General features: G+C 60.1%; 1 protein-coding gene across 1 annotated transcript in view; it reads right to left on the bottom strand.

Annotated features, from left to right (window-relative positions):
- Positions 1 to 27,388, bottom strand: part of PLEKHA6 (pleckstrin homology domain containing A6) — a 142,070-nt gene that overhangs the window by 29,075 nt on the left and 85,607 nt on the right. The window contains 10 exon segments of the mRNA XM_056119068.1: positions 629 to 682; positions 1,646 to 1,732; positions 2,077 to 2,590; positions 3,767 to 4,252; positions 5,861 to 6,003; positions 8,889 to 8,989; positions 11,014 to 11,086; positions 11,933 to 12,037; positions 14,605 to 14,719; positions 15,568 to 15,648. Of these exon segments, the coding sequence (XP_055975043.1) occupies positions 629 to 682; positions 1,646 to 1,732; positions 2,077 to 2,590; positions 3,767 to 4,252; positions 5,861 to 6,003; positions 8,889 to 8,989; positions 11,014 to 11,086; positions 11,933 to 12,037; positions 14,605 to 14,719; positions 15,568 to 15,648 (1,759 nt within the window).

Consider the following 27,388-nt stretch of genomic DNA (forward strand, 5'->3'; position numbering starts at 1 on the left):
GTCTAGGACGCAGCATACTGACGCCATCACGCTGACTAGTCCGAGCCCAGGATGTAGCACAACCCCATGGGCTTGAGGCAAGTGGACACCGGAACCAGGAGTCCAAGGGGGACACCCAGGCCCTTTTCAGGATGTGCATGAAGCCTCAGCCCGGCACCGCCTAGCAGGTCTTTGCAGAGACACTCCCAAACAGACTGAATTAACCCTTTCAGAAGCTCTTCTAGGGCAGGTCTGTGGCCCTCAGTTGACAAATTATGCAGAACATGCTAGATAGGATCAGTTCCCAGATGCCCCCCAGAATCCCTTGCTTTTAGGCCCAGCAGGAGGCCGGCTACTGTCTCCACCCAAAATGCAAATTCCTGCCTGCCCCCCCCTGCGGGCAGCTCCATCTGGACGGAGCAAATTGGAGGTGGCATTCATTATTCATGCGGCCGGCATTGTTCCCCTTTCCCCAGGAAACTCCCAGCTGCCCTAAAGGGCTTTGAAGAGTGAGAAGGAGCAAACCAAAATATAAGCCACTTTGTTGCATCTCAACGGATCCAACAAAGGCAACACATGAAGGGAGAACTGGGCCAGGAGGAGCCAGGGAGAGGAGAGGGTGGGGGCAGGGAGCGCCAGCTCTGCCTACCTGCTGGTCCAAATACTCTAGGTTTCTTTGCAACTGAAGGTCTAAAAGTTCATCCTACCCGAGGAGCCCGAGGCCCAACGGCAACACAAACAAACAGGAACAACAAAAGAAAAACAGTGAAAGGAAGCAAAGCAGTTAAGAGTTAGCAGGCAGAGAGAGAAAGGCAGGACTCAGTCCTTGAGGAGTCTGGGGTGGGCGGGGGTGGGGCACGAGGTCCGGGTAGGGTCACAGCTGCTGACCCAGACAGCCCAGCAAGAGGGATGCACTCATCCAGGCTAGTAGGGTCTGCGCAGCCCGGCCCAGAAATCTGGGGCATCTCCTGGCAGCGGGTGTTGTTTTCTGGAAATTGATGCTGGGCGGGGAGGAGGGGGTGGCTCAGGGTGTGCCTTGGCTGGGTGCCAAGGCTAGAGGACAAGAATCTGAGTGAGGGGGCAGGGGGCAGCCTTCGAATAGCCCACCCAGAGGACCAGGGTCTACTGTGAGCTCTGCCTGTGAGTCCCCCAGCACCTCCCCTAAGCCCCCTAACCTCCCACCCCCCACCCCCCACCCGCCCCACCTGTCCAGGGGGCGGCGTCTGCATCACCCTCTATTTCTCAGAAACAATTCCAGGCAGATAAAGTGGATGTGGGGAGTCAGGGAATGACTGAGGCAGCCAGTCTGAGAAAGGCTCCTTCCCCAGCACCTTGGGGGGGCCCAGATGCACAGGGGCACCAGCTGGGAGACCTTCAGGAGCCTGTGGGGGCGCTCTTCCTCATTTTTTCCTCCCAGCCCCAAGGCAGCCCCAGTCTGGGTCCCTTTGCATGCAGGGATGGGAGCTGTCAGGTGGGCGGGGTTAGGGACCCATGGCGACCGGTTCTAATTTCTGAATGGGGGCCGGAGTGCTGCCGAATTGGGGTGGGGGTGGGGAAATCCAGAGGTTACTCAAAACCACGTGGCACCTGCATCCCTAGAGTGGGGGGCCCGGGGAGGAGGCTGGTCAGGGGCACCTGGGGGCAGTGGCATGGGAGAAGGACGTACCATCTTATCGTGGACCGTGGGGGATGGTGGGCAGTTGTAGGGGAACAGTCCTGCGGGGACTGGCCGCCTGTCTCCCAGGTAATCATACTGGAAGAGAAAGGGGATTGCAGAGGTGAGGGCGTCCCGCGTGGACACGGACTTCCCCACCGACTGAAGCTCAAGGTTGGGGACCTTGGTGTCCTGGTGCAGCGCAGCCGGCCAATTAAAAGGGACATCGGATCCCCTGCCAGCTCTCTGCAGGGGACCTGGCCTGGACCTCAGGACGTGACGGGGCACCACCCTCAGAGCCAGTGCCCAGTTCGGGTCCCTCCCATCCTGGGAACGGGGCTAGGGGTCGGGGGCTTCCAAGAGCTAAGCTGCGTCTCCCGTCTGTCTCTCGCCGGCGGCTCGACCCCTCCGCAGGGCCCCTCTCCCGGGGAGGGGACGCTCACCTTCGGGGAGCTGATGGAGCGCCGCATGACGTAGGCCGCGGGGTCGGCGTAGAGGTCCTCGGCGCGCGGGGGCAGGCGCTCGAAGCGCGCGCTGGGCGAGCGCGCGGGCGAGTAGATGCGCGCGCGGCCGTAGGAGCCGTGGCTGGGCGAGCGCGGCACCGAGTGCGAGCGGGGCTGCAGGGACAGGCGGCGCAGCGAGCCCGCCGCGTCCAGCTCGTCGTAGAAGACGGGCTGCCGGGAGGGGCTGGACAGCCACACGGGGCCCTCCTGGCGCGCGTAGCCGCCGGGCTCCTTCCAGTCCCGCAGCTGGTAGGCGGGCGCGCCCCCGTTGCGGAAGGCGGGCCGCTTGTCCTCCAGCGCCCAGGGCGGGCTGATGCGGTCGTAGGCGGGCATGGAGCAGATGCTGTCGGGCCGCACGCCCGGCGGGTAGTACTGGAAGTCCTCGGGGTACTGCGCCGAGTAGGGGCCGTAATACTCGGGGACCCTGCGCGACACCGAGTAGAACCTGGAAGGGCTGAGAGAGGGGGCGCGGTGAGGCAGCGGGACCCAGGGGACGTGCCCCCACTCCCAGTCCCGCGCCTTCGGGGGCGCCTAGGACTCCGCGTGGACCCTAAGGCGCGCGCAGGACCCTGAACTGCCAGCTCCAGTTCCCCGCCGGGAACTTCCCTGCTCATCGTGGCTGTGGATGGGGACACAGGGCGGGGGCGGTCAGCCCGCTCTCTCCACTAGAGTGGACTAACGCATCAGATCCCAGCCGGGGAAGGGGCAGAGACAGAGGGTGCCCCGAGTGGAGCGGAGTTCTGTGCGTCCCCCCCACTGTCCCCTCCTGGGAAGGCTGTGCTCCGGGTGGGCTGAGGGAACTGTACTGCCAGGCTGAGCTGTCCCCCCTCCACAGCCCCTAGGATGTGGGCTCTGGGCCAGCTTGGAGACAGGTTCACATCCTTGACTGTGTATATGTGGATCTAACCTGGGTCCTCACCCATGCAAGGCCACTGTGCAGCCACTGAGCCACACCCTGGTCCCAGCTTCCCTGATTCTAGCACCTTGTCAGTTCCTGGGACCCCCCACCCCCACCCCACCCCAATGAAGGACTCCTGAAGAGCAGGAGGGATGCCCCAGCCACCCACCCTGTGCTTTTTTTTTTTTCCAGAATCCCACTGGGTCTTGGGGCCAGAGCAATAGTACAGCAGAGAGGGCACTTGCCTTGCACACGCTGACCCAGGTTCAATCCCTGGCACCCCATGTGGTCCCCCAAACATTGCCAGGAGTGATCCCTGAGCACAGCCAGGAGTCACCCCTGAGCACCGCCAGGTGTGGCCCCCCAAATCAAAACAAACAAAATTCCACCAGGTCTTATGCCGAGACTCGCACCCAGCGCCCTCCGCTGCTAGCTAAGTCCTCAGTCACCAGAGCTGCATCTCTGGCCCCCATCCTATCAAGGGCGCTTCGAGACCGCAGTGAGCTGGCAGTGTGGCATGTTCAAGGTGTGGGTAAGGGGGCGTGGGCAGAACGGAGAGCCAGGACGGCCTGTGGGCAGAACTCTGAGTGTTTCCTCCCTTCCTCCTGAGACCGAAAGAATCGGGCGTACTTTGTTGGTCTTTCTTGGAGCACTTTAACAGGGAGCACTCAGAAGGAGGCGTGTCCCGATTTTGTCGCCTCCTCGCTCAGCCCTGGTCCCCACCAGCCTCACCTGCGGAGGTCCTCAGCAGGAGGCACCCCCCGCCGCAGGTTCACCCACTGCTGAAGCTGGTTCATGGAGCTCTTGCGCTGGGCAATCCTGTCGGGGTTGGTGCGTGGAGGGAAGCTCTGCCGCTGTCCCCCGCCGCCGTCCCCGTCCTGAGGCGGGAAGGCCGTGCTCCCGGGCCGGCTGGGGGAGCTGTACTGCCAGCCGTTGGACTGGGCCGGCTGCTCCCCACCCCCTGGCACCCTTGGGCCCTCGGGGTAGGGGCTGCCTGGCTCGGACGTGGACTCGGGGCCAGCTTGGACACCGTTGACCTTCCCCAGACGCTCAGTCTTGGCTTCGGGCCTCTCCAGCCTCCGCTCGGCCTTCTCGCAGCCGCGGCCGTCCCCCTCCCCACGCGTCTTGGCTTCTGGCTCGGGCTTGGGGAGGCTGTTGTGGGGCGTCTGCGGGTGGTGTTTGCTGGGAGGGATGTTCTCAGAGTCTGGCTTCTCCTGGCTGTGGAAGATCAAAGGAAAGGTGTAAGCAACTCCGGCCAGCTCCGGCGCAGGAAGGGGGGGGGGGAGCTGAGGGAACTTCCACAGGGTGCGCTCGGGCTTCCGTGAGTGGCACCTGCTTTCTGAGTGCCACCGTGGCACCTGTGACTGCGCCGTAGATCTGACCGACCCACATGTGCAGGCCCTCCTCTCCCTCGGCTGGCCCGCCCGGACACAGCCCTGGGTTGAGGTCAGCTATGGCTGAGGTCAGACTCTGCAGCTTCAAGCTCTTCCAGTCCGGCCGCAAACACAGAAGCATGGCACCAGCGTCCAACAGCAAACATCCTGCATGGGCCAGCCACCGGAGGCTGTGTCCAGGAAATTCACCGCGAGAAGTCCCCTCTGCCATGCATCATGGGTTTCTAGCCACCCCCCAGGACTTCGGTGGGAGGGAAGCTGTAGGCGAGTCTCTGCTCCACCCAGCACCAGGCTTCTCCAGAAGGGACTCCCTAGGGCCATCAGCCCCCCAGGGCAAGCAGCTCCGGGTCCCACCCCTGTGCCCCCCATGCACTGTGTCAACAGTAGATTCTAATAAACCACGAGTGCATGGACTTCTGGAAAGATACCCCATGATTAAAGGATGGTGGGAGTCTTTGAACCTGATGGCCACTCAATACCTCTATTGCAAATCACAATACCCAAAAAGAGAGAGAGAGAGAGAGCAAAAGGGAATGCCCTGCCACAGAGGTGGGGGGGGAGGAGGGAGTGGGGATGGGGTGGGAGGGTGAGAGGGATACTGGGATCATTGGTGGTGGTGAATGGGCACTGGTGGAGGGATGGGTACTCCATCATTGTATGACTGAAACTAACCACCTCACGGTGATTCTAAGAAGAAGAAGGAGGAGGAGGAGGAGGAGGAGGAAGAAGAAGAAGAAGAAGAAGAAGAAGAAGAAGAAGAAGAAGAAGAAGAAGAAGAAGAAGAAGAAGAAGAAGAAGAAGAAAAAATGGATTTGGGGAGAGGGGTCTTGTGACAACATTCTCCCTAGTACAACCCCATGACATTCCAAGCCCCTTTCCCCAGGAGCTTTCTTGGGAAACATGTTCAACAAGAAGATATGGGGTTTGTACTCAAAACAACATCTGGTTCCCCATACAACTTCAACCAAGGCTCAGCCTCTGGTGAGGCAGGGCGGGGCTTTGGGCCTTGAGGTGACGGTGGCCAAGGGCTGGGCGGCCGTCTGTGGCCAAAGCTGTCCCCTTCTCTCTCCACATCTGACTCTCTGTGGAAACCTCATGGGATCCAGTGCCTCTGAGCAGAAGCAGCGGGTCAGGAGTCTTTCTTGAGATCACACCAAGGACGATGCCATGTGGAATGGAGCCCGAGGCCCTCTCCCACCAAAGGCTGTGTGTGATGTGCCCAGTGGGCACCAGGGGCGGGGACCCGTCCTTTCCATCAGGAGGGACCCACTCGTCTCCTGGCCTCCCCCTCCAGGGCACTGAGGAGCCGGACGAAGCTGCAGACTCTGCATCACTTACTGGGAGCTCAGGCCAGGATGGGGAGCTGGCAAAGCCCCCCCCCCCCAGGCTTCCTCTGGCCCCCCATGCCCGGGCCCTGTGTCCAGGCGCTCACCTGTGACGCACAGCTTGAGGCACTGACTTCTGGGCCGGGGGGATCTGCACGCGGGCCGCTTCCCCCATGGCCTGGATCCAGGCCTCCTGCTCCTCGGGGCTCTCCGCACTGAAGAAGTAGGTGCGGACCCCAGCGTGCTCGGCCTGCGGGGAGAGGCTAAGCGTGGGACTGGCCCCGGCCTCGTCCACCCGGCACACGGTCACCTGCAGGGAAAGAACACCACGCCCACAGGACAGGGATCAGAGGTTGCCAGAGTCTGCAGCGTCTGTCCCCACGGCCTCCCCGGGGGCATGCAGGTGTCTGCCTGGACCAGCTCTCGGCCGCCAGCGGGCAGGCTGGGAAGATGCTTCTGAGCCGGGGCCAAGGGCCCCTAGCGGTCTGAAGGGCAAAGACCCGCTGTCCGGGGGTCTGGGCCAGAGCAGCTCGCACGGCCTTGCAGCGTGGGGGGATCCAGGCCGGCCTGTGTGTGGACAGGCATGCAGGGGGCATGCGCGGGTGGGGGACACACTACCTAGTTGGTGGCCGCGGGCAGGTGCGGCGAGCGGGTACCCAGAAGAGAGCTCCTGTCCAGGGAGGGGTCCTCACGCGACCACAGAGGGGAGAAGCAGAGAACAGGTCAACCAACACCAGAGGGAGGACAGAAGGCAACCCAGAAGGCAGGAACGTGGTTGAGCAGAGGCGGCTGTGCTTGTTTGTTTTGGAGTGTGTGTGTGTGGGGGGGGGGGGGGGTCACAGTCAGTGATGCTCAGGGCTGACTCCTGGCTCTCTGAGCTCAGGAATCACTCCTGGCAGTGCTCAGGGGACCACATAGGAGGCGGGGGATCAAACCTGGGTCAATCTCGTGCTAGGCAAATGCCCTATGTCCTGTAGCTGGGCCCCCAGAGGCCCAGAGGGGTCTGTTCTGAAGGGCTCTCTGTGGGGACCACAGCCCCCAGCAATGCCCTGCTCAGCCCCTGGTGGCAGCAGTGCACACAGGGGGGCTGGAGGAGTGGGGGTAGAGCATCCCACTCTGTTCTGGAAACAACCCCCCGCCCGGCCCAGCCATCCACCCTCCAGCCCAGTGGCTCTGCATGGATGCCTGTGTCAGAGGGGTGCCCTGCAGGGACAGCCCTTCCCGGGAGCCTAGTCCACTCCTCAGGGACACCCACAACCTCCCTGGGCTTCTCATCTCTCGGTGCTGAGCAGGGTAGGATCGAGCCCCAGGACTCTCCTAAGCAAAGGTCCAATCTGCACCTTCCAGCTGCATTCCAGGCAGGTGTCTTAACCCAGGGAGGTGTGTTAGGGGAGCATGGGTGCCTTTCCCTGGACCCTGCCTGTCCCCAGCCTTCAGTAGGGGACTCAGCCTGAGGACAAAGGCAGTGGGAGGTCCCCAAAGAGCCAGCTGGAAGGAAGTTGGTCCCACAGAGCCCATGGAGCCCATGGCAGCGGTGGCAAGAACAGAGCTGGAACTGTGGGTGTGTCCAGGGCCAGTGGTAAGACACGGAGCACACGTAGGGCAGAAGGAATGGCTAAGCACAGCGTGTGTGCAGAGGAGGCCCGGTAACCGGGGGGGAGCAAAGACACACTGGGGACTTGAAGTACAGCTGGGGGACAGAAAACGCCCCTCCCCAGAGACAGGGAGCGTGCAAAGGCCCAGGAACAATTACTGCTGACGGGGTGGCCCATGGAGAGCCAGAGCGGCACCAGCTCAGCTCCTCAAAAATTGAAGGGGGCTTTCTTGGGGGGAGTCCCCCGGGAAAGGCCAAGGCCTGCAGCAGCAGCTGGACAGGGCCAGTCCACATCCCCGTCGGCCGTCCAGGGTTTCAAGCCCGTCTGTCTCCATCCTCCCATCCCCAGGGAAAGGCCTCCCAGTGCCACCCCAGAACCCGCGGAGCCTCTGCCTCCAGCTTGACTTTGTAAGAGGCAGGTGCGTGCTGGGGTGGGGCTTATGGGCACGGGTGGGGAGCGTGGGGGGTCTCTGGTGGGTGCTGGTAGCTCAGGAGCTGGCCCGGCGCTGCAGCCAGCAGAGCACGGTGCTGGTGTGGGTGTCTGTGTGCACCCCAGCCCAGGCCGTTTGGCTGTGTGGGTGTGTGTGCGCGTGTGTGCGCAGCACCCTGCCTGCTGTTGGTTAAACAGCCTGTTCTTACCGCCCTGCTGGTGCCTGACTTCCGGGACTCAGGCCTTACTCATTGTTCATTCAGTTCACACTTCTTGTTGCAGTTCATTAGGCGGCCCCCCTCCAGCCCCCTCCTCCTTCTGTGAACAGCACCTGCCTGGCACAGGTGACCCGGGCATCTGAACGCTGGGAAGGGGTGGAGGCTCGCAAGCCCCCAGGGACCCTAGGGTCCTAGTCCTGCCTGGCTCCAGAACTTCCAGTTCTCAACTGGAGGAGACGGAATTTCACGCTGAGGAAGGGCAGGGCTAAGGCTTATTTTGTCTTTTTTTGTCTTTGGAACCAAGGAGGAGCCTTCTGCATTATAAAGCACACAAAGGGCGTGGTGTTCTCATTTTTTAAGGTCATGAATTTTTAAATGTGGAAAAAGTACTGAGCTAGGATGAGCCAGCTGCAGGCTGTCTCTCTGGGTGGGTCTGGGGTGGGGGTGGGGGGCGGTCCTGGGGCTTCCTAGGGGAGGGCGGCTGGCCAGGCCAGCCCTCAACTGTCATCTAAAGAGGTTGGTGTCTCTCGGGGCTCAGTGTCCCTCAGCTCTGGAGACTGAGACCTGAGGACCTGAGCCCAAGGAGGGAAGGGAGTTTTCCAGCAAGGATCTGAGGCCCCAGAAGCCCACACCACCACCACCAGAGGCTCAAGACGTAACCGTTCCTCCCCCAGTACAAGCCAGTAGCACCAAAGCACAGATACTTCCTGGAGAACCGGCCCCCTCCCCTAGGAAAGAGCAGGAGGCCCAGTCCCAGTTCTGCCCCACAAACGGTCTGCTTCAGAAGCATGTCCCGCCCCCCCTCCACCGCCTCTCAGCGCCCCTGGATTCTGAGGCGGCAGCTATGGACAAGTCCCCTCTCCCACATGTCCGGGCAGAGGAAGGCCACTGACCTTAAAAGTGTGCTTCCGGCTGATGTTGTCCGAGGGCTGCACAGCGGCCACCCGGAAGCTCAGGAGGGGGATGCTGCCCAGGATGCTCTCCTCCTTCTCATCTGCAGAGACAGCACAGGTGAGGCGTGTGCACACCTGGGAGTGCAGGGGTGGGGTGGAGCACTCCCACCTGCAGAGACAGCACAGGTAAGGCATGTGCACACCTGTGTGTGCAGGGGTGGGGTGGAGCACCCCCCCCCCCACCTGTAGGGAGACAGCACAGGTGAGGCGTGTGCACACCTGGGAGTGCAGGGGTGGGGTGGAGCACTCCCTCCTGCAGACAGCATGGGTGAGGCATGAGCACACCTGTGACAGGTGCAGGGATGTGGAGAGAGGAGCCCCTCAGCCTAGCAGAGTAGATATGAGCGGTGACTTGTTGCCCACTGACTGTCCATCAAGCCCTCTGGGAAACACCCTCCACCCAGGGTGTCTCTGCCAATGCCAGGGCCGCAGCCCAGTGCATGGTTCTAGAAGCAGGGGGCCGGGAGGGGCATGAGAGGAGGAGGCTCCCCAGAGCTCGCACTCTGCTACGGGTGATGCTGACCCCTGCACACTTCTCCCAAAGACACACCCTGCAGGGACCAGCCCAGGTCCTCAGGCCGCCACCTAGTTCCTCCTGGGTCACAGGCGAGCCTCAGAGTAGCTGGGGGCTGGGGGCAGTGACGGCGGGGGCGAGAGGGGTCCAAGAAGGGCAGGTAGCAGGGTGCTCTGTGGCCCAGGTGGGTGGCAGCCCTGAGACCACGCACGCCCTCCCCCTGCTCAGTTCAACCTGTGAAACCACCAGAATGAGGATTTGGAAAGGCTCAGGGTGATTTGGAGCCCCTCAGTGGCACTAGTCACGCACCCCCCAACTCCTCTTCCTCAGGGACCTCAGGGTGGTGCCGTGATAAGGCAGAGGGGAAGGAGGGGCTGGGATGGACCCAAGGCAGTTTGCTGGAGGCTGAGCTCTCACCAGGAGGAGAAGGACCCCTACCTGGGGGATCCCTGCCAGGGTGTGGGGGGAACTCGGCACATCCCTTGGGGGCAGCTGCGCCCACTGTAGTGCCCTTGCAATTCCCCTGGGGAGCTCCTGCCTCCACCAGCTATGCAGAGGCCCTCCCCCACTTCTTTCGCTTCGTCCCCCCAAGCTCCACTGCAGCCAGCACAGGGACCCCACACAGGCACAGCCTCCCCGTCTGCTGCACCCCCAAACACGGCCCTCCCCGCCTCTCCCGTCTGGGCCCAGGGGGTGGCCACCCGGAGCAGGGACAGCAGTGTCGGGCGGTCACTGGTTACGGCCCTTGTTTGCTGGTTAATGATTGACAGACCAGCTCCCGGGAGGCCCTCAGCTCCCAGCACCCAGCCTGGCGCTGGCTTGCAGGGTACTGGGACCCTCTGGACTCCCTGGCATCGCCTCATAGCCCCTCACAAGGGGCACCCCAAGATGTGGATACCCCCACGTGGGCAGGTCTTTGCCTCCCCTCCCCATCCCTCTATCTTTGATCTTCGGAGAGGGTAAGAGTGAGCAGTGGGATCACAAGTGGGAGAGAACTAGGTCCCCCCTTAACCCCTGCCAGCCCACCCGGACCTCCCGCAAGGCCATCATGTCTGTTTCAATCTCTTTGGCTTGGCGGGGGGTAAGGGAGGACCTAGTTCTCTCCCAACACCAACCAATGCCTAAGTGTCAGGCTCTGTCTCTGGGGGTGCCGCCATGAATGGGGCAGAGAAAACTCCTGCCTTGCCCCATCGGACGGAACATTCCAGAGAGCAAGAGGCAGCACACCACCCAGAGCAGGCAGCCTGTGAGGTGTGACCCTGCCCCCCCCATACCTCACTGCATCACGGGGCTGCCAGGTCACCGCCCAGCTCCCCTGCCGAGGCCGAGAAGGCTCCAACCCACGGGAGCTCTGGGTTACACTGCTGGCCGCCAGCTGGTCTTCACGGGCCGTCATGCCCCACTGGAACTGGCACATTTGCCTTGCACACGGACAACCCAGGTTCGACCCCCAGCACCCACTCTGGTTCCCTGAGCTGTGCCAGACCCCCTGGAGAAGTCTGCCCCGCACCCCACAAGCCACCCCAGGTGAGCGTGGGGAGGCAGGCTCACCTTTGTAGTAGAAGAGGCAGCGATCCACCAGCACGAACCAGCGCTTGTTCCACTGCTTGACCCCGGAGCTGGCCTGGGGAAGGGCAGGGAAGGCAGGCATGGAGTGGACGGATGCCCCGCTCACTGCGCCATGCCCTCAGGCAGCCTTAGGGTGGGGGCTGATGGGGGGGCAGGAAGGGCGGGGTACCTGTGGCCCTGTTCGTCCTTTGTTCTGGTCTAAGTGCCCCGTGGGGATCAGGGGCGACAGGTGAGGTGGGTTGAGTGAGCAAGTGGCACAGGGACAATAGGGAGACTATTCTCCCGGTCCTGGCAAGAGGGACCTGCAGGGGCAGCAGCAGGTGACTCCCAGAGGGCAGGGGGCCCTGTTTGGTGACCTGAGAGAGTAGATGACTCAGCCCATTCCCAACCCATTTCATAAGCACCTCAAGAAACCTGGCTGGGTCCCCAGGTTGGACACGGAGTTTCCCGGGGAGTTGGAGAAGACACACAACTTCCTTGAGTGTTTCGAAAATGACGGTTGCGGGGGCTGGAGCAATAGTACAGTGGGTAGGGCGTTTGCCTTGCACACAGCCGACCCAAGTTCGATTCCCAGCATCCCATATGGTCCCCTGAGCACCACCAGGGGTAATTCCTGAGTGCAGAGCCAGGAGTAACCCCTGTGCATCTCCAGGTGTGACCCAAAAAGCACACACACACACACACACACACACACACACACACACACAATAAAAAGATAGAAAATGACGGCTGCTCAGAGGTACACCAAAATAGGACATGGTATGGGGCAGCCAGGGGGTTAAGGGGCGGTGGGGGTGGGGGGTTTAGGGCTGGAGGGACAAATGTCCAGGTAGAGATGTCCCCAAGCTGTGAGGACAGAGCAGGGAGCAGGGGGTGGGGGACGCGGATGCAGGGGCCTCACCTGCTTGAAGAGCCAGCCAGCCTTGGCCACGGGGGCACTGGGGTTCCGCTTCATGGAGTGGGCACGCTTGCCAAAGGCAATAGCCTTGCGGGAGGTCCGGGTGGCCTGGCGGGGGGTGAGGGGGAACCTAGTTCTCTCCCACTGCAGCAACTGGGCGAGTGAGCAGCCTCTGGAGGTGCCCTCAAGCAATGAGGCCCAGGGCTGAGGGCTGGCGGTCACCAGAGCCAGAGTCCTTCTACGGTGGCTATTCCTTTTTCTAAAATGGGGCTCAGTGGGGCCGGAGCCACAGTGCAGTGGATAAGACGCTTGCCTGGCACGCAGTCAACCTCAGTCCCCAGCATCCCATATGGTCCCCCATGCACCACCAGGAATGATTCCTGAGTGCAGAGCATTGCCAGGTGTGGCCCCAAATTGTGGCCCCACAAGAACATATTGACAAAATGGGGCTCAAGAGAGGCATTCCATGTGTCTCGAAGCAGTGGGATATTTTTAGGAGAAATTTAACTCTTCAGGGAGCGATACCCCACAGAGGGTAGGACATTTGCCTTGCATGCGACTGACCCAGGTTTGACCCCAGGTATCCTACATGGTCTGTCTCCCATCTTGGTGAGAGGGACGCAAATTCACCCAAGTGCCCGACCAGAGTTCAGCATGTCCTGGGCACCTCAGGAGAGGTGGTGGTGTCTGTGTACTCTCCCCTCCCCTGCCCACATCTCAGGTCACTGGACAGCGGTTCTTCCTTCTGACATCCCCTGGGGGGGGAGTGAAGAGCTTATCTCTAGGTCTGGGTTTAGGTTTGTTTAGGTTTGGTTTTAGGGTCACACCCAGCAGTGCCTGGGGGATCATTCCTGTCTGTGCTGGGGTCCCGCATGTTTGAGGGTCCTCCTTCCACCTCTCCAGAGGGAACAGGCTTCTGACAGTGAGTCCCCCGCCCACCGACCCTCCCTGTGCCCTTCCCTTCCCCGTGGAGATCAGAGCTCGGGGCAGCCCGATTGCCCTGTCCTCTGACAAATCCCAGCCTCTCCTCTGGGCCTAGGGCAGCTCCCAGCCCCTCCACCTGGCCTCTCGGAGCCCCCTGAGCAGTGAGCTCTCCCTTAGGCAGATTTGTAGAGTCTGAAACTGCAGCCCTGCCCGGAACAGCCTCTGACTCCCGCAGTGACCAGCAGTTCCTGGCAGAAGCACACCAGGCTCTGCTCTGCTCCCTCTGGGGATCTCACAGCTACGTGCAAGGAAGCCGCATTTGCAGGCACAGAAGCGAGGAGAGAAGAACTGGGTTTTATGGTACGTCAGATGGGAAGTTCTTCCCTGAGCCTTCACCGGTGTCAGAGGCTCGGCTCCTGAAGGTTGGGCCTCTGTGCTAAGAACATGCAGATCCCTGAGTCCATCAACTCTCAGTCCAGTCCCACCCCAAAGGCCACCATGGACCCCAGATCCGTGAGCTGCCCACATATAAGGCTCATACAGCATCACCATCTTGTTACCTGAGCCCATCTAAAGCTTGCTCTTCATAAGTGATGCCGTTTTGTTTGCCATGTTTTGCGACCTTACATTTTCAAGATCTATTCTTGTTCTGATGGCTTTCAGGTTCTGGAGCGCATTCGGCTGTGTGATCGACCGCCATATTTTTTGGCCACACCCAGTGTTGCTCAGGGTTTACTCTTGGCTCTGTGTTCAGGAATCATACCCAGTAGTGCTTGAGGGACTCTATGGGGTGCCATGGATTGGACCCGGGTTGGTCCCGTGTAAGGCAAGTAAGTGCCTTCCTCTCTGTGCTCGCTGGCCCCTACCACCATTTCTTCTTTTTTTTTTCTTTTTGGGTCACACCTGGCGATGCACAGGGGTTACTCCTGGCTCTGCACTCAGGAATTACTCCTGGCAGTGATCAGGGGACCATATGGGAGGCTGGGAATCGAACCCGAGTTGGCCGTGTGCAAAGCAAGCGCCCTACCCGTTGGGCTATCGCTCCAGCCCCACCATTTCTTCTTCTTCTTTTTCTTTTGTTTTAGCTTTTTGGGTCACATCCCGCGATGCTCAGGGCATCACTCCTGGCGGTGCTCGGGGGAACCATATGGGATGCTGGAGATCAAACCCGGGTGGGCCACATGCAAGGCAAACGCCCTACCCCCCTACCCGCTGTGCTATCGCTCCAGCCCCTGTTTTTATTTTTTGTTTGTTTGGGGGCCACACCTACCACCATTTCTTGTCTCGTGTCTGTTTCGATCTCTCTCCTCCCAAACCCTCTCCAGCTTGCCTTGGGCCTCTTTGCCCTTGTCAGGGTGCCCGTGTGTGTGTGTGTGTGTGTGTGTGTGTGTGTGTGTGTGTGTGTGGCTGAATGCATGTTCTGAGCGCCAATCACCAGCTCTGCCTGGTGTCTGCTCAAAGACACCCCTCTCCTCGGCCCACCCCCCACCCCCCACCCCCCACCCGCACACATCTTTCTGAGTGAGTCTTCTGCTGCTTCCCCATAAATCACGGAGCCCCCGCGAGGATGGGCCTTTCTGTCCTCCGGGGAACGTTTGAAGCCATCTGGAGCTTTAGGGTTGCCACAGACGACACTGCAGGCACCGAGTGGGTAGAAAGAAGCCCAGCCTGGCCCCGCCAGCTCCTTCCCGCGCCAGCCCCTCCCTCGTCCTCCTCCTGGGTGGGCTCCTGGGGGCCTGCTGGCCGCTCACCCGGACGCTGGGCCGCTCGGCGGGGACCTCGGACACCATGTTGTGATTGGACACGTCGCTGTTGGTGGTGGTCACGCGTTTCCCGCCTGCTTTATTGGACATGTCCAAGGTGGATCTGATTTCAAACGGGCAGCAGAGAAGGAAGAAACGAGTCAGAAGTGGAACTCAGTGGGAACCGGCCCTCCCTTCCCCACCCGACCCGCTGTTCCGGCAGCCACAGGGGACTGCGCCCCACCACTCCCGGGCCCCCCAGTGCTGGCATGAAGCCATCTTGCCACTCCTCCACCCCTCTGCCGACCCACGCTGGTGGTGCTGGATATGCGCCTCTTCCTCCAGGCAAATTGACTTTAAAAACCTCCTCCTAGGGGCTGGAGTGATAGCACAGCAGGTAGGGCCTTTGCCTTGCATGTGGCCGACCCGGGTTCAATTCCCAGCATCGCATATGGTCCCCCAAGCACTGTTAGGAGCAATTCCTGAGTGCAGTAATTCCTGAATGCAGAGCCAGGAGTAACCCCTGTGCATCGCCGGGTGTGACCCAAAAAGCAAAGAAAGAAGGAAAGAAGGAAAGAAAAGAAAGAAAGAAAGAAAGAAAGAAAGAAAGAAAACTCTACTTTTAGTGCTCTGGGACGTTCTAAGTGACAGCTGTGAGCCAGTGGGCTGAGGGGCACCGCATGGCCACCACATTGGTCTCTCAGTCACGGACGCTCCTAGCAGAAGACCCCTCCCCAAAGGCCCTTGCTGAGGGTCAGAGCCCCCTCACAGTTCTGTTTCACTCTGTAGGATGCCCTGACCTGAGACTGGCTCCATGTCCAACCTCTGGATTGGCATGGGGGACCCTGAAGCTCCCACAGACCCTCAGGCCCCAGCCCCCATGAACCCACCCCCTTCCCAGCCACGGCACCCTGGGGGGGGGGGTGCAGGGTCCAGGCCTACAAGCTCCATGGCTGCAGGGGACAAACATACGGTTTCAAGTTAAATTTGTGGTTTTCCTCCGGAATCTGTCCCGTCACTGGGTGCAGAAAGGTGTTCCGTCTCTCATGGTGGCTGTGGAGGCAAACACAAGAGACGCTGAGACTAAGGCAGTGGGCAGCTGAGGGGGCAGCAGCTGGCCACTGACACCCATCAGGGCTAAGGGTGGGGCCACAGGAGGCTGGGCTGCAGAAAGACACTTTCACTCAGTAGCGGAAACCACTTCCCAGGGTCTGAGTTGGGTCAAAGCCCACAGAGCCCATCTGGGGGCCCCCCCAAGCGTGTCTGGTCGGGGGGACAGGACTTGCCGTGGGTGAGTCTCTCCCAGGACAGCAGCAGCCCGAGCCCCTCCCAGTGTCCACCCATTGCTGACTGGGGATTGTTAGCGCTTCCTCTCCTGCTTCATACTCCAGCTCTTTAATTTGAGCTTTTTATTTTATTTCTTCTTTTTGTGGGGCCACACCCAGATGTACTCAGGGGGCCGTGTGGCATTAGACATTGAACTTGGGGCCCCCATCCTGGGAGCTCCATCTCTAACTTTAGAGGATTTGGGGAAAGGCCAGGGTGCAGCACACGCCTGGCCACGTGAGGCCCTGAGTTCAATCCCCGGCACTACCTGCCCTCCCTAGCACTCCTGGGTATGGCCCTGGTGGCTCTGGGGCACTGCAGGATAGACGTGGAAGCCCCAGGTACCAATAGGTCCAAGTAAGCACTGAGCTGCCAGGTTGAGCATCGTTGGGGGAGATTTCAGAACCCCAAGAACCCTTGAGTGGGGCTGGAGCGACAGTACAGAGGGTAGGGTGTTTGCCTTGCACGTGGCTGACCTGGGTTCGATTCCCAACATCCCATATGGTCCCCTGAGCCTGCCAGAAATAAGTCTTGAGTGCATGAATCAGGAGTAACCTCTGTGCATCGTTGGTGTGACCCAAAAAGGAAAAAAAAACCTTGGGTGTGTCCCCTATAAAATCAGACTTTGCAGCCATGGAAGATGGAAGCTGGCGAGAATATTAAAGGGGCGACTCAAGCACCCAGTCAACGGGGCTGGGGTGGGGTGCAGAGTGAGTTTTAGGATCGGCCTCACTATTCTTCTTGAGAGATAGAGCCAGGGCAGGCTCGGGCACTCCAAGAAGCAGGCGCCAGGATGGAGCTTTCTGTGGCTTGAGCATCCACGGGACAGGACCAGCTTAGTGGGGCTGACCCAGAACCTGTGGCATCAGCGGCCGGGGGAAGTGAAGACACCTCTTGCAGACCCTCTCAATAGACCAGGATCCATCCCGGTGTTTGAACTGTTCACTGAAGCCAAAGATAACAGCAAGGGGCTATTTCCACTTTCAAACAGGTCCTAAGCAGATGACGCCCAAAGTCAGGCACAATAAAGCTCTTCTTGGAGCCAAAGCAATAGCACAGACAGTAAGACGTTTGCCCAGCATGCAGCCAACCGGGGTTCTATTCCCCGGCAGCCCGTAGGGGCCCTTGAGCACAGCCAGGAGTAATTCCTGCATGCAGAGCCAAGAGAACCCCTGAGCATCACTGGGTTCCCCGCCCCTCCCCCCACACAAACAAAAACAGGCTTCTTAATCTTTTTTCACTCCTGACCCCTTTCGCCTGATACAGAGGCAAAGACAGAGATCCCCCGCATGAAGAGCAAGCTGGAAGCCTGGGTTTGAGTCCTGGACCAGCAGTGTCCCCTGAATTGCTGAGCCAGGAGAAGTCTCTGAGCACCGCTGGGCCTGACCCAAAAACCAAAACACAAAAAAAGTGCAACTCAAGTAAACACTGCCAAGAAAGGCCGCGGATTCATTATGTATTTGAGGTAGACTTTGGAGTCAGCGCGCATCCAGAAATTCTTTTACATTTCACATTTCACTGTTATCAAATATTCACTCCCCATTCCATTATATGGCCTTAAATGGGCTGGAGACCCACAGTCAAGGAAGCCGGGATGCTGACGATGGGCGGCCCCCGGTCACAGCCCCTGTCTGTGCAGGCATCTGGGGTTTGCCCCTGAGCCTTCCATTTAGGACACTGATCTGGGTCCCCCGGGCCTGAGCTCCAACTCTGTGCTGGGACAACCCGCTTCCTGCCTCTCTGTGCTCCCTTCCCTCCCCTCTCCACGAGCACCTGCTCCTCCATCAACCGGGGCAGGAGTGCAGGGGCTAGGGGGGACCCCTGAGGAAGAAAGCAGCTGCCTTGACCTTGGTCCCTGGCATGGTCCCACATCAAAGTCTGGGGGACAGGCAGGCAGCGTGTGCAGTGCCAAGGTCTCTGCTTTGTCCTGGCGGCCCTGCCCCCAGGTGTCCTTCTGCTCTGTGTCCTGTTTGTGCTGAGTCTGCTGAGAGCGTCCCTGCAGGCACTGCTCAGACAGACAATCAGACAGACAGGAGGAAGGACGAAAGAAGACACACACACACACACACACACACACACACACACACACACACACACTCACACACGTGGGCGCTGTCGGCCGGCACTGTCCCTCCTCCCTGCCCCCAACGCCCCTTCCCGGCAACCCGTCCACATGACGTCCTCCCTCCATCCCCGAGCGACCCATTTCCAAACACTTCCCCTTCACGGCACTGCAATGCAGCAGCCACTGACCTAGCTCCGGTGCCTCTCCCAGGTCAGCGGGGCAGGCCCCTGGCCGGAGGAGGCCCTAGAGCCCCAGCCCCGCCAGCTCCACCTTCTCTCGCGGGCACCCGGGCCCCGGCAGGAGTCCCTACCTGACCCTCCGATCAGCCCGAAACTTCAGCATCTTTTTGGCAGCTCTGTCCCGCAATCAGCAGCCTCAGGGGACCCGACAGCCACTCTGCTCCTACCATCCCTCCGATGGTAAGTCCTCCAGTCCGGCCGGGAGGACGCAGCAGGGCCAAGATCCAGGGCGAAGAAGGGCGGCGCAGACACGGCGGGTGCCCTGGGTTGGGCTCCGGCACCAAGGCAGGGTGGAGGGGGAGGGTGCCCCGAGAGCTGCCACTGCCTAAGGTGTGGTGGAACGCAGCCTGGCAGAGGCCGAGCGGGAGATGCTGCCCTCCCGGCTCGGGTCCCCAAGGAGAAAGGCAGACACGGCAGAGCCGGGCGCGCGCGGAGCAGGTGTGCACCTTGCAGGCAGTTCGACCTCCCCGAGCTAAGGACACCGGGGAGCGGCGGGCGGAGCGGTGCGGGGCTGCGTTCCCATCTGCACGGCAGAAGCACATGCCAGCGACCTGCAGGAAGACAGCTGCCCCCTCCTCCCGTCCCCAGCTGCCAGCCGGGAGCCAGCCTCGAGCTCTCTCTCCACTCCCCACTTCACTTCTCAGGGCCCCTCCTGCCTGTGCCCACAGGGGTCAGTCCGGGTGCGAGGCCGAGGTGGGTGAAGCTGCCTTTCTCCTCTCAGCCTGCCCGGTGTCCACACTACAGTAACTCACGGGCCAGAGCACAATGAAGGCGCCATGCCCACAAAGTGCCCACTGCACCTCCCGCCGTGGGTGGGGCTGGGGTGGGCCCGGGGATCAGGAGCAGGTGGGACGAGCAAAGGAGGCTGTCCAGGAGCCAGGGCTGGTGGCCAGGACCAGGCTTCTGAGCTGGGGTGAGACTGAAGGGAAGTGACCTCCCAGAGTCTGTAAGGAAGAGGGGAGCAAACGGGCATGCAGGCGGGGGCAGGGCGGGGGTCACCGCCTGTTTATTTCTCAAAATCTTTTCAGCTGCCATAGAATAAATTCCAGCTGGAGACAGCCTGTCCTGCTCAGGGCACGGAGGCAGGTGGTTTGCCTCCTTGTCAATTCCCTGAATTCTCCAGAGACCAAAAAGGACTCCATCTCTCCTTTCCCTAAAGCCCCCAGGTCCCCGGTACCTGGGGCTACAAGGACCCCTGAAGGTCACCACCCTGTCCCCAGCCTCAGGTCCACCCCGGGAAGAGCCTTGCGTGCTGGGGAGGGCTTCGGGCTCAGGGCTGCTGGCATCTTACTCCGCCGAGAAATGTTCTTCCTGAAATCAAATGTCAGCTTCTCTGGCTTTTGCTCTTGTCTCATTTTTTGCTTTCAGGTGACATAATCTCTTCTGGCCAATGTGGTTCATTCTAGCAGCCCGGGCACTCTGGTGCCATCACGGTCTGTTGCTATGGCAATCCTGTGATGTCACGGCAGATGGAGGAGAGAGGAGCTGATCTAATTGCTTAGATCTGAGGACAGAACTCAGACAGGGAACACTGCAACGTTGGGAAAAGCCAACGGACATTCTTTTGATTGTTTTGTTTTTTTCCCCCCTTGGTTTGGGGGCCAGATCTGGCTGTAGTTCAGGGCTTGCTCCTGGCCCTGTGCTCAGGGAACACTCCTGGCGGGCTCAGGGGACCCTCTGCTGGAGATCAAACCTGCATTGGCCTCGTGCAAGGCAGGGACCCTCCCCACCGCACCCTCGATCTGATCCCTCTTACTTAATCCAGGAGGGGACAGGCAATCAGAGAGAGCTGGTCTCTGCTGGCGTTTCTAATCCTAAATCCTGACAATCAATAGATTCAATACCGTAGAGTGGTACTTTATGCTTTATCCTGCTGACAAGAGGCGACATCTGCACAGCACTCTCTCCCCATCCCTAATCCAGTCGCTTGCCCCTGTTAGGGAGAACGGGACCCTTCCCTGATGCCTGCTTGAGGGACCCACGCGCATAGTAGGTCCCTAGTTTTGGGTTGGAAAATGGGCGAATAAATGAACAAGAGAAACTCCAGGGGCTGGAGCGATAGCACAGTGAGTAGGGCGCTTGCCTTGCACGTGGCCAACCCAGGTACGATTCCCAGCATCCCATATGGTCCCTCGAGCACCACCAGGAGCAATTCCTGAGTGCATGAGCCAGGAGTAACCTCTGAGCATTGCTGAGTGTGACCCAAAAAGCAAAAAGAAAGAAAGAAAGGAAGAAAGAAAGAAAGAAAGAAAGAAAGAAAGAAAGAAAGAGAGAGAAAGTCCAGTGTCTGTTGGGATGGAGCACATCAGTGGTGCTTGGGGGTGACCGGGCCACCCCTAGCAATGCTCACTGGGCCAAGACGTGCTAGGGATAAAACCCCGGTCTTTGCACTTGCTAGTCATGTGCTTCATCTACCAGCTGAGGCACATCCTGGTCCCCCGACTCTGCTTTTAACCATCTACACTTAGAACTTAAAATTCTATTACCCAGGGCTTCCCCATCTCCGCACTCTTAATGTTAATTACTTCCTCTCCACGTGGAAAAGCCCTATTTCTGCCCCCTCATCTCCTCGCCCGGCTCCCCTGTCTGGTTGAATATATAACTTGGCTTCGCTCCATCTTCATCAGAAGCGGAAGAAAATTAAGACTCATCGGCACTGGAGGAGGGGGTGGAGGAACAGGGGGAAAATCAGTTTCCTTCCTCCAGCAGCAAAAAATATCTGTTCTCCTCCAGCCGAGCTCAGGGGCATTCCCCAGCTTTGCCTCGCTTGCAAGTGGCAAGTGGCGTCTTGTCTCCTCTGCCCAGGGCAGCTCGTGGGGTGGAGCAGCAGAGAGGCCTCAGGGGCTCCTTGCCTGCCGAGGGTGGGCGATCCCCTGTGCTCTCGGCCTGCAGCCCAGCTGGGGTTCTTCACCCTCACCGCTAACCACCCAGAAAGGTGCAGAGCCTTGAAGAAGGGAACCAGGAGAGGCGCTCCGTCTGTACTCTCAGACCTGACCTTCAGCTGGACCTCTGGAATCACCGCTGTCCCCTACCCGGCCCCCTCCAGCACCTGGCCCATCTGGGTGACACCAAGAGGTTCCATTTCCATGGCTCCTGGGAACCTACTGACGGATGGAGAAGCATCTGGCTTGGTGATGGAGAGCTCTGGCTCCTGGCACATTCCATCCAGCTCATTACAGGGAGAGAAGACTGCGGCGGGAGTGCGCAGAAGGGAGACACGTTTGCACGGTGACGGGAACACCCCAGAGCGGGGTCCCGGAGCGGCAGCTCAGTTACTGAACCGACACAGACGGCGCCTTAGGGAAAGAGATTGTGCCAGTTCCCAGCCCTCAGCCCACCCCAGTGACAATTAGCCACCGATAACTCCTTTGGTTGGTTGGATGGTTAGTTGGTTGTTCTCCAGCTCCAAATGAGATGCTTTCTAAGTCTACAAAATAATAGCTGCAAACTTTCAAACTATGAAATGTTTAGTGCGTCAGAGAAAAGAGCGACCGACATTTTCCTTCCAAATAAATCTAGATAAAGGCCAGATGCTGAAGGCACTGACATGCAGTCTCGGGCACAAGAAGGTTGGGAGGGGGCGGAGGAGGATGGGGTGGGATTGGGGGGGCAGTAGGTGTGAGGTTGGACGCCCAGGAGGACTCACCCAGCAGCTGCCTTCACACAGAGGGGCAGGGGTCAGGAGGGCGCCACACCCAGCAATGCTCAGGGATCTCCACTCAGGGACCCCTCCTGGCAGTGCTTGAGGACAGTGCTCGGGGATGCCAGGGATCAAACCTGGTCAGCCGTGTACAAGGCACGCACTCCACTCACTGTCCAGCCCAGAGCCTCTGACTTGCTTCGAGTCTTCCCCTCCAGTCTGGACTTTCCCAAGTTCTAGACTCAGCCTCACCACAGAGTTAACTGTGGGACTCCAAGTCAGCACCCAGCTGGAGTATACTGAGCCCAACATGGCCAAAGCAGCAAATCAACAGGGTCTTTGTGAGCTTTGTCCATCAGGACCCTTGCACGTGACGTACAATTATTTATACACACACACACGCACACCCAGAACTCGCATTGTGATCAGTACTGAACCAGGGTAGAGAAACCCGCCCAGCCCCTTCCAGCACCTAGCCCATCTGGGTCACACCAGGTGGCTCCATTTCCATGGCTCCTGGGAATCTGCTGACGGATGGAGAAGTAGCCCTGGCCAGGCCTCCCCGCCCCGAGAGAGCTCTGGCTCCTGCCATATTCCAGCTCATTACAGGGAGAGAAGACCGCGAGGGGAGTGGACAGGAGGGCCGCCTGCCTCTCACCTCTCCACCCCTTCCTCTCTCTCTCCCCCATCTAGCGAATTCCATGCATGATCCAGGGAGTATTTCTGCCGCCCACAGAGCAGGGGAGCATGGGGGAGGTTTGGCGCTGGCCGTCCACCTCCCCCTGGATGTCAGAGTTATCTGGGCGGAGTATTGTCAACTCCCAGTTCAGTCCCAGTGAAAACCCACCAGGTTTACATTTTCCACAAACCCGGTGGGGCTGATCCCCGGGGCTCCCCAGTCAACCAAGGGTCATTCCTAGCCCCCCTTTCCCCAGCTTGTCTCCAAAGTCTTCCTGCCACGCAGGGAAGAGCACAGAGGCTCCGACCTGGGTAGCACCTCAAGGTGCCAGCGAGGGGCGGGGCCTTCAGACTGGCACACAGCTCCAGCCTGCTCCTGCTCCTTGTCCTTGCTGTCCCCTCTGCCCGCCCTGCCTCTCCTCCCAGCCCACAGGAATCTTCCAAACGGTCAGAATCAGGTGTTCTCCCTCCTGCAAGCTTGGAACACTTGGAAGCCCAAGGCTCCTGGCAGAGGGCCTTCAGGGGGACGCTGCTGTGCCACCCTCCTTCCACTCCACACAGCCTGTCCCCAATGTCCCCTCCTGCCTACCAGCATCCAGGCACATTTTTCTTCCCGACTCTTTTGTTTGTTTTTTTTTTTTTGTTTTTGGGTCACACCCTGTGATGCCCAGAGGTTACTCCTGGCTCTGCACTCAGGGATTACTCCTGGCAGTGCACAGGGGACCATATGGGATGCTGGGAATCGAACCCAGGTTGGCCGCGTGCAAGGCAAATGCCCTACCTGCTGTACTATCGCTCCAGCCCCTCTTCCCAACTCTAGACAGACAGGGGAAGCCAGGAACTTACCCCGGGGGCCACCTCTGCCTCGGACAGAAAGCAAAGGGGCTGGAGATCAGACCACGGGCCACACCCAGGGGTCCCCTTCCAGCCCAGCTCCTCAAGACTCTGCTGTTCTCAGTACACCCTGGGCCCACAAGGCCCCTCTCTCCTATGATAGGAGAGGAATGAGGAGGAGCTCTGTATGTGGCCGTAGGCAGGGCAGTGCTTTGCTCTGTGTGCATGCATGTGTGCGTGCGTGCATGCATGTGTGTGCATATTTAATGTATGCACATGTGTATATTTATTACAAGTATATGCATGTGCGCATACATATATGTAAGAATATGTACATGTGCTGCTGTGTATGTGTGTACATATGAAACGGAGAGGATATGAATATCTCAGGGGGATTTCACGGGGACTTTTTGTGCTGTGTTTCTGACGGCGCCTGGATAATTCACTGTCTAAACTGAATATTCCATTTTACGGAATTTCACTTGTCTCCAGAAAACAAAGACAACCAGAGTGAAGATGAAGATCTAATGGTGTCGGGTAGTAAACCACTGAAATTCCTCATTGGGTGGGAAGCTCTGCCCACCTCATCTCATGGGCAGCCCGGCCCGTCCCTGGCCAGTGCCCAAGGCTCCCCCATTGCGTGACCCCGACACGCCAGGACTCCTGTCCAGGATCCTTGCTGGTGGATGAGTTACTGACTGATGTCCCCTGGGTGGCTGTTCCTTAGCTGTCCAAACACTAAAGTCCAAATCCGGTGCTGACCCAGAGGTCTGGGGGGGTGTGGGAGGGTCTTTCCCCCTCACAGCCTGTGCCAGCCTGCTAGAGACTGAGTCCCAGCACCCCATGTCCTGGCCTTGGCACTTGTCTCTGCAGAGAGGGAGGAAAACTGAAAGGAGGCGGCACTGCTGCTCTCCGTTCCACACCGCCCGGCTCTCCGATGCCCAGCAAGCCAGATGGAAGTCCAGGAGGCGGGCAGGCCCTGGCCCTCAGGCCTCCATAGCTTCTCCTGACACTGGAGGAGTCCCAGGAGGGCCGGGGAGGGCCCTCACAATGCCCCCCGCCCCCAGCTCTGCACCCCAGCCCAGACGCTCCCCTTCAGAAGCGGACGCAGTCCAGCTGCCAGCGTCCAGGCTAGAGAAGGCCCCAGAGTCCCGCCTCTTCATTTCCAGCTCAGCAGATTTTTCCAGGAGTCCCCAGACAGCAGTGACCCCACCCTGCCCCTCTGGGAAGGAGCTGTGTGTGGGGAAATCACACAGCCAGGCTCCTGCCCCGCCGTCAGCGCCCTCAGATGCCCCCACGCCTGCTGGGACCCCTCTGGAGCAGGGTGACAAGACCCAGGTTGTCAGGCCAGGCAGCAGCAGAGGCAGTGGTGCGGGGGGGCGGGGGGTGGGCGGAGGGGGGGCGGAGAACACCGGGCACAGGCTCATCGGTCCTGTTCAGTGACTGTGAGGACACCCCCAGTACCCAGGCTGCTGCGTCTCCTGACAGCAGGTTAAAAAGTTTTCCAGTCCCCGCGTACCCCCATCCAAGTCCAAGGCCGACCGTCGTCTCATCTGAGCTGGAGAAGGATGCTGCTTCCCCCGCCACACACACACGCCCTCCCACTCTACTCCCTCGTCCTCCACGACCCCACACGGCAGGTGCACCTCTGGACTGGAGCAATACGACAGTGGGGAGCGTGCTTGCCTTGCACGTGGCCGACTCGGTTTTGATCTGTGGCATCCCATATGGTTCCCTGAGCACAGAGCCAGGAGTTAAGCCCTGAGCACTGCCAAGTGTGCACCTCCTCACACACACAGAAAGCATGCACTTCTCACTGAGCCACATCCCAGCCCTTGCTGGACCTTTCAGTTGACCCTTCTAGGGCCCAGAACAGGAGAGGAGACCTGATTCTATGTAGGGGGAACTCCGAGAGATCAAGGGGGAAAACCCCGCGCCCTCTTTCTGGTAACCCCTGTCGGGTGGGGTGCCCACAGACGCCAGTCCCCCTGGCACAGGTGCAGATGCATGCTCCAGCTGGGCCCAGGGAAGGCCGGTGCCGTGGGGAGGGATGACAGCGGGGTCTGGGACACTGGCTGTCTGTGCGGGAGCAGAGGGACACCAGGCTCTGATCCCTCTCAGCGGAGACCCAGGGGCAGCTCCCATCTGCTGGAGGACGAGGGCCTGTCCCCTCCCCCCTGCCCCCTCCCCCGTCCCCCCATGGTCAGCCAGACTCTGATAAGCTTGAAAGCCGAAGAGGCTTTGTCTGGGGGTGAGGACAGTGATCAATCAGGGGCTGGAGCCTGGCTGGGCTGCTGGAGGAGACACTCCCCACGGCCCCCAGCCCCACCCACCCACTCAAGACATGGGACATGCAGGGAAGAGCCTCACTCCACGGGGCCGGGGGAGGGGCACTGCCCCCTCAGCACACTCCTCACAGCAGAGATCAAGAATCCGGGAGTTCCCAGGTCCTGGGGGATCTTGCCAAGGGGAGGGAGGAGGCGCTCCCGGGCTGGCTGGCCTCTGAGGTCCCCAGCGAGTGGGGCAGGGGCCAAGAGGAGCCAGGCAGTAGGCTGAGCCCACCGCAGTCGCTGCTGCCCCAGCCCATGTTGTCATGGCTGAGGACCACCCCCGCTCTCGCCCTGCCTGCTCCTATTGCAGAGGCAAGAGCAGGGCTGGGGGGGGGGGGGGGGGGAAGCTGGAGAATGTTTGACGACAGCGTGAGGGCCGCCCCTGAGCATCATGAGTGTCTGGAGCCCCTTTGCCTTTTCAGTCTCAGTTTACCCCGGGCGACAGGCCACAACACCAATGGCGAGGATCGGGGGACCGCTGAGGCGGATGCGGGGCCCAGAGCAGCTGCTCATCAGCAACATGAAGGAATAAGACAAACCTCACAGCATCACTCCGATGGCCACCTTCCGATTCAGTCGCCACCAGGGGTGGGCAAATGTTTACATTTTAACACGGAAGAAATGAAAAGAGCAGCTTCTGAGTCACGCTCGCCACCACGGCTGGGGGCTGCCACAGCCAACACAGCCGTCACAGCACATTTCATTCACCGTGCCAGACGCTCTGGAGACTGGCACTAGACAACCTCCCAGCCAACTTCCGGCTCTCATATTTTTGGATTCTCCAAAACATTCCCGGCTGTGCGAGGCACCAGCGAGGAGGGGTGTGGGACAGTGGTGGTGGGAGAGCCCAGCGACGATGACAAAGGGAAAAGCACTGCCAACGACAGACCAGGGGGCTGGGGGGGGGCGCGGGGGGCTCAGGGGTTGAGCCCCAACACTGTCCCCTCGTCCTGAGTGGGATCACCCCAATCGCAGGCTCTGGCAGGTGAATGAGCCCAGCACCTCAACGATGACACCAACAGGTGGAAAGGAAGAACGGGAAGTAAATCAAACGGCACCGTCCCAAGTTCAAGCAAACTTCACTGCAACTACCCATGCTTTGGCATCTCTGCATTAAGACTTCCTACAGGATTTTAAAAAAAGACAGTTGCAAGGTTTGCAGGGCAGCGGGCAAGAAGAAATAAGCAGGGAACACAGGTCATCTGGCTGCCCTGCAGGGCGAAGGAGGGAAGAGGGGGTCTGCGGCAGGAGGAGGGAGGAGGGAGAAGGGACGAGGGGTGTATGGGGGGAAGGGAAGGGGGTCTGCAGTGGGAGGAGGGAGGACGGGGTCTGCAGGGGGGTGGAGGCAAGAGGGGGTCTGCGGGGGGCCAGAGGAAAGAAGGGGCCTATGGGGGGAGGAGGGAAGGGGGTCTGCAGGGGTGAGGAGGGAAGAGGGGGTCTACAGGGGGGAGGAGAGAGGAGGGAGTCTGCAGGGATGAGGAGGGAGGAGGAGGCCTACAGGGGAAGGAGGGAGGAGGGGGTCTACAAGAGGAGGAGGGAAGAGGGGGTCTACGGGGGGGGGGGGAGGAGGCAATAGGGGGTCTGCAGGGGTGAGGAGGGAGGAGGACTTTGCAGGGGGGAGGAGGGAGGAGGAGGTCTGCGTGGTCCCTGGTGCAGAGGGACATGGTCGTTGCCAGAACAG

Source organism: Sorex fumeus, unplaced genomic scaffold (assembly GCF_029834395.1).
Source record: "Sorex fumeus unplaced genomic scaffold, SorFum_2.1 ptg000039l, whole genome shotgun sequence".
NCBI lineage: Eukaryota > Metazoa > Chordata > Mammalia > Eulipotyphla > Soricidae > Sorex > Sorex fumeus.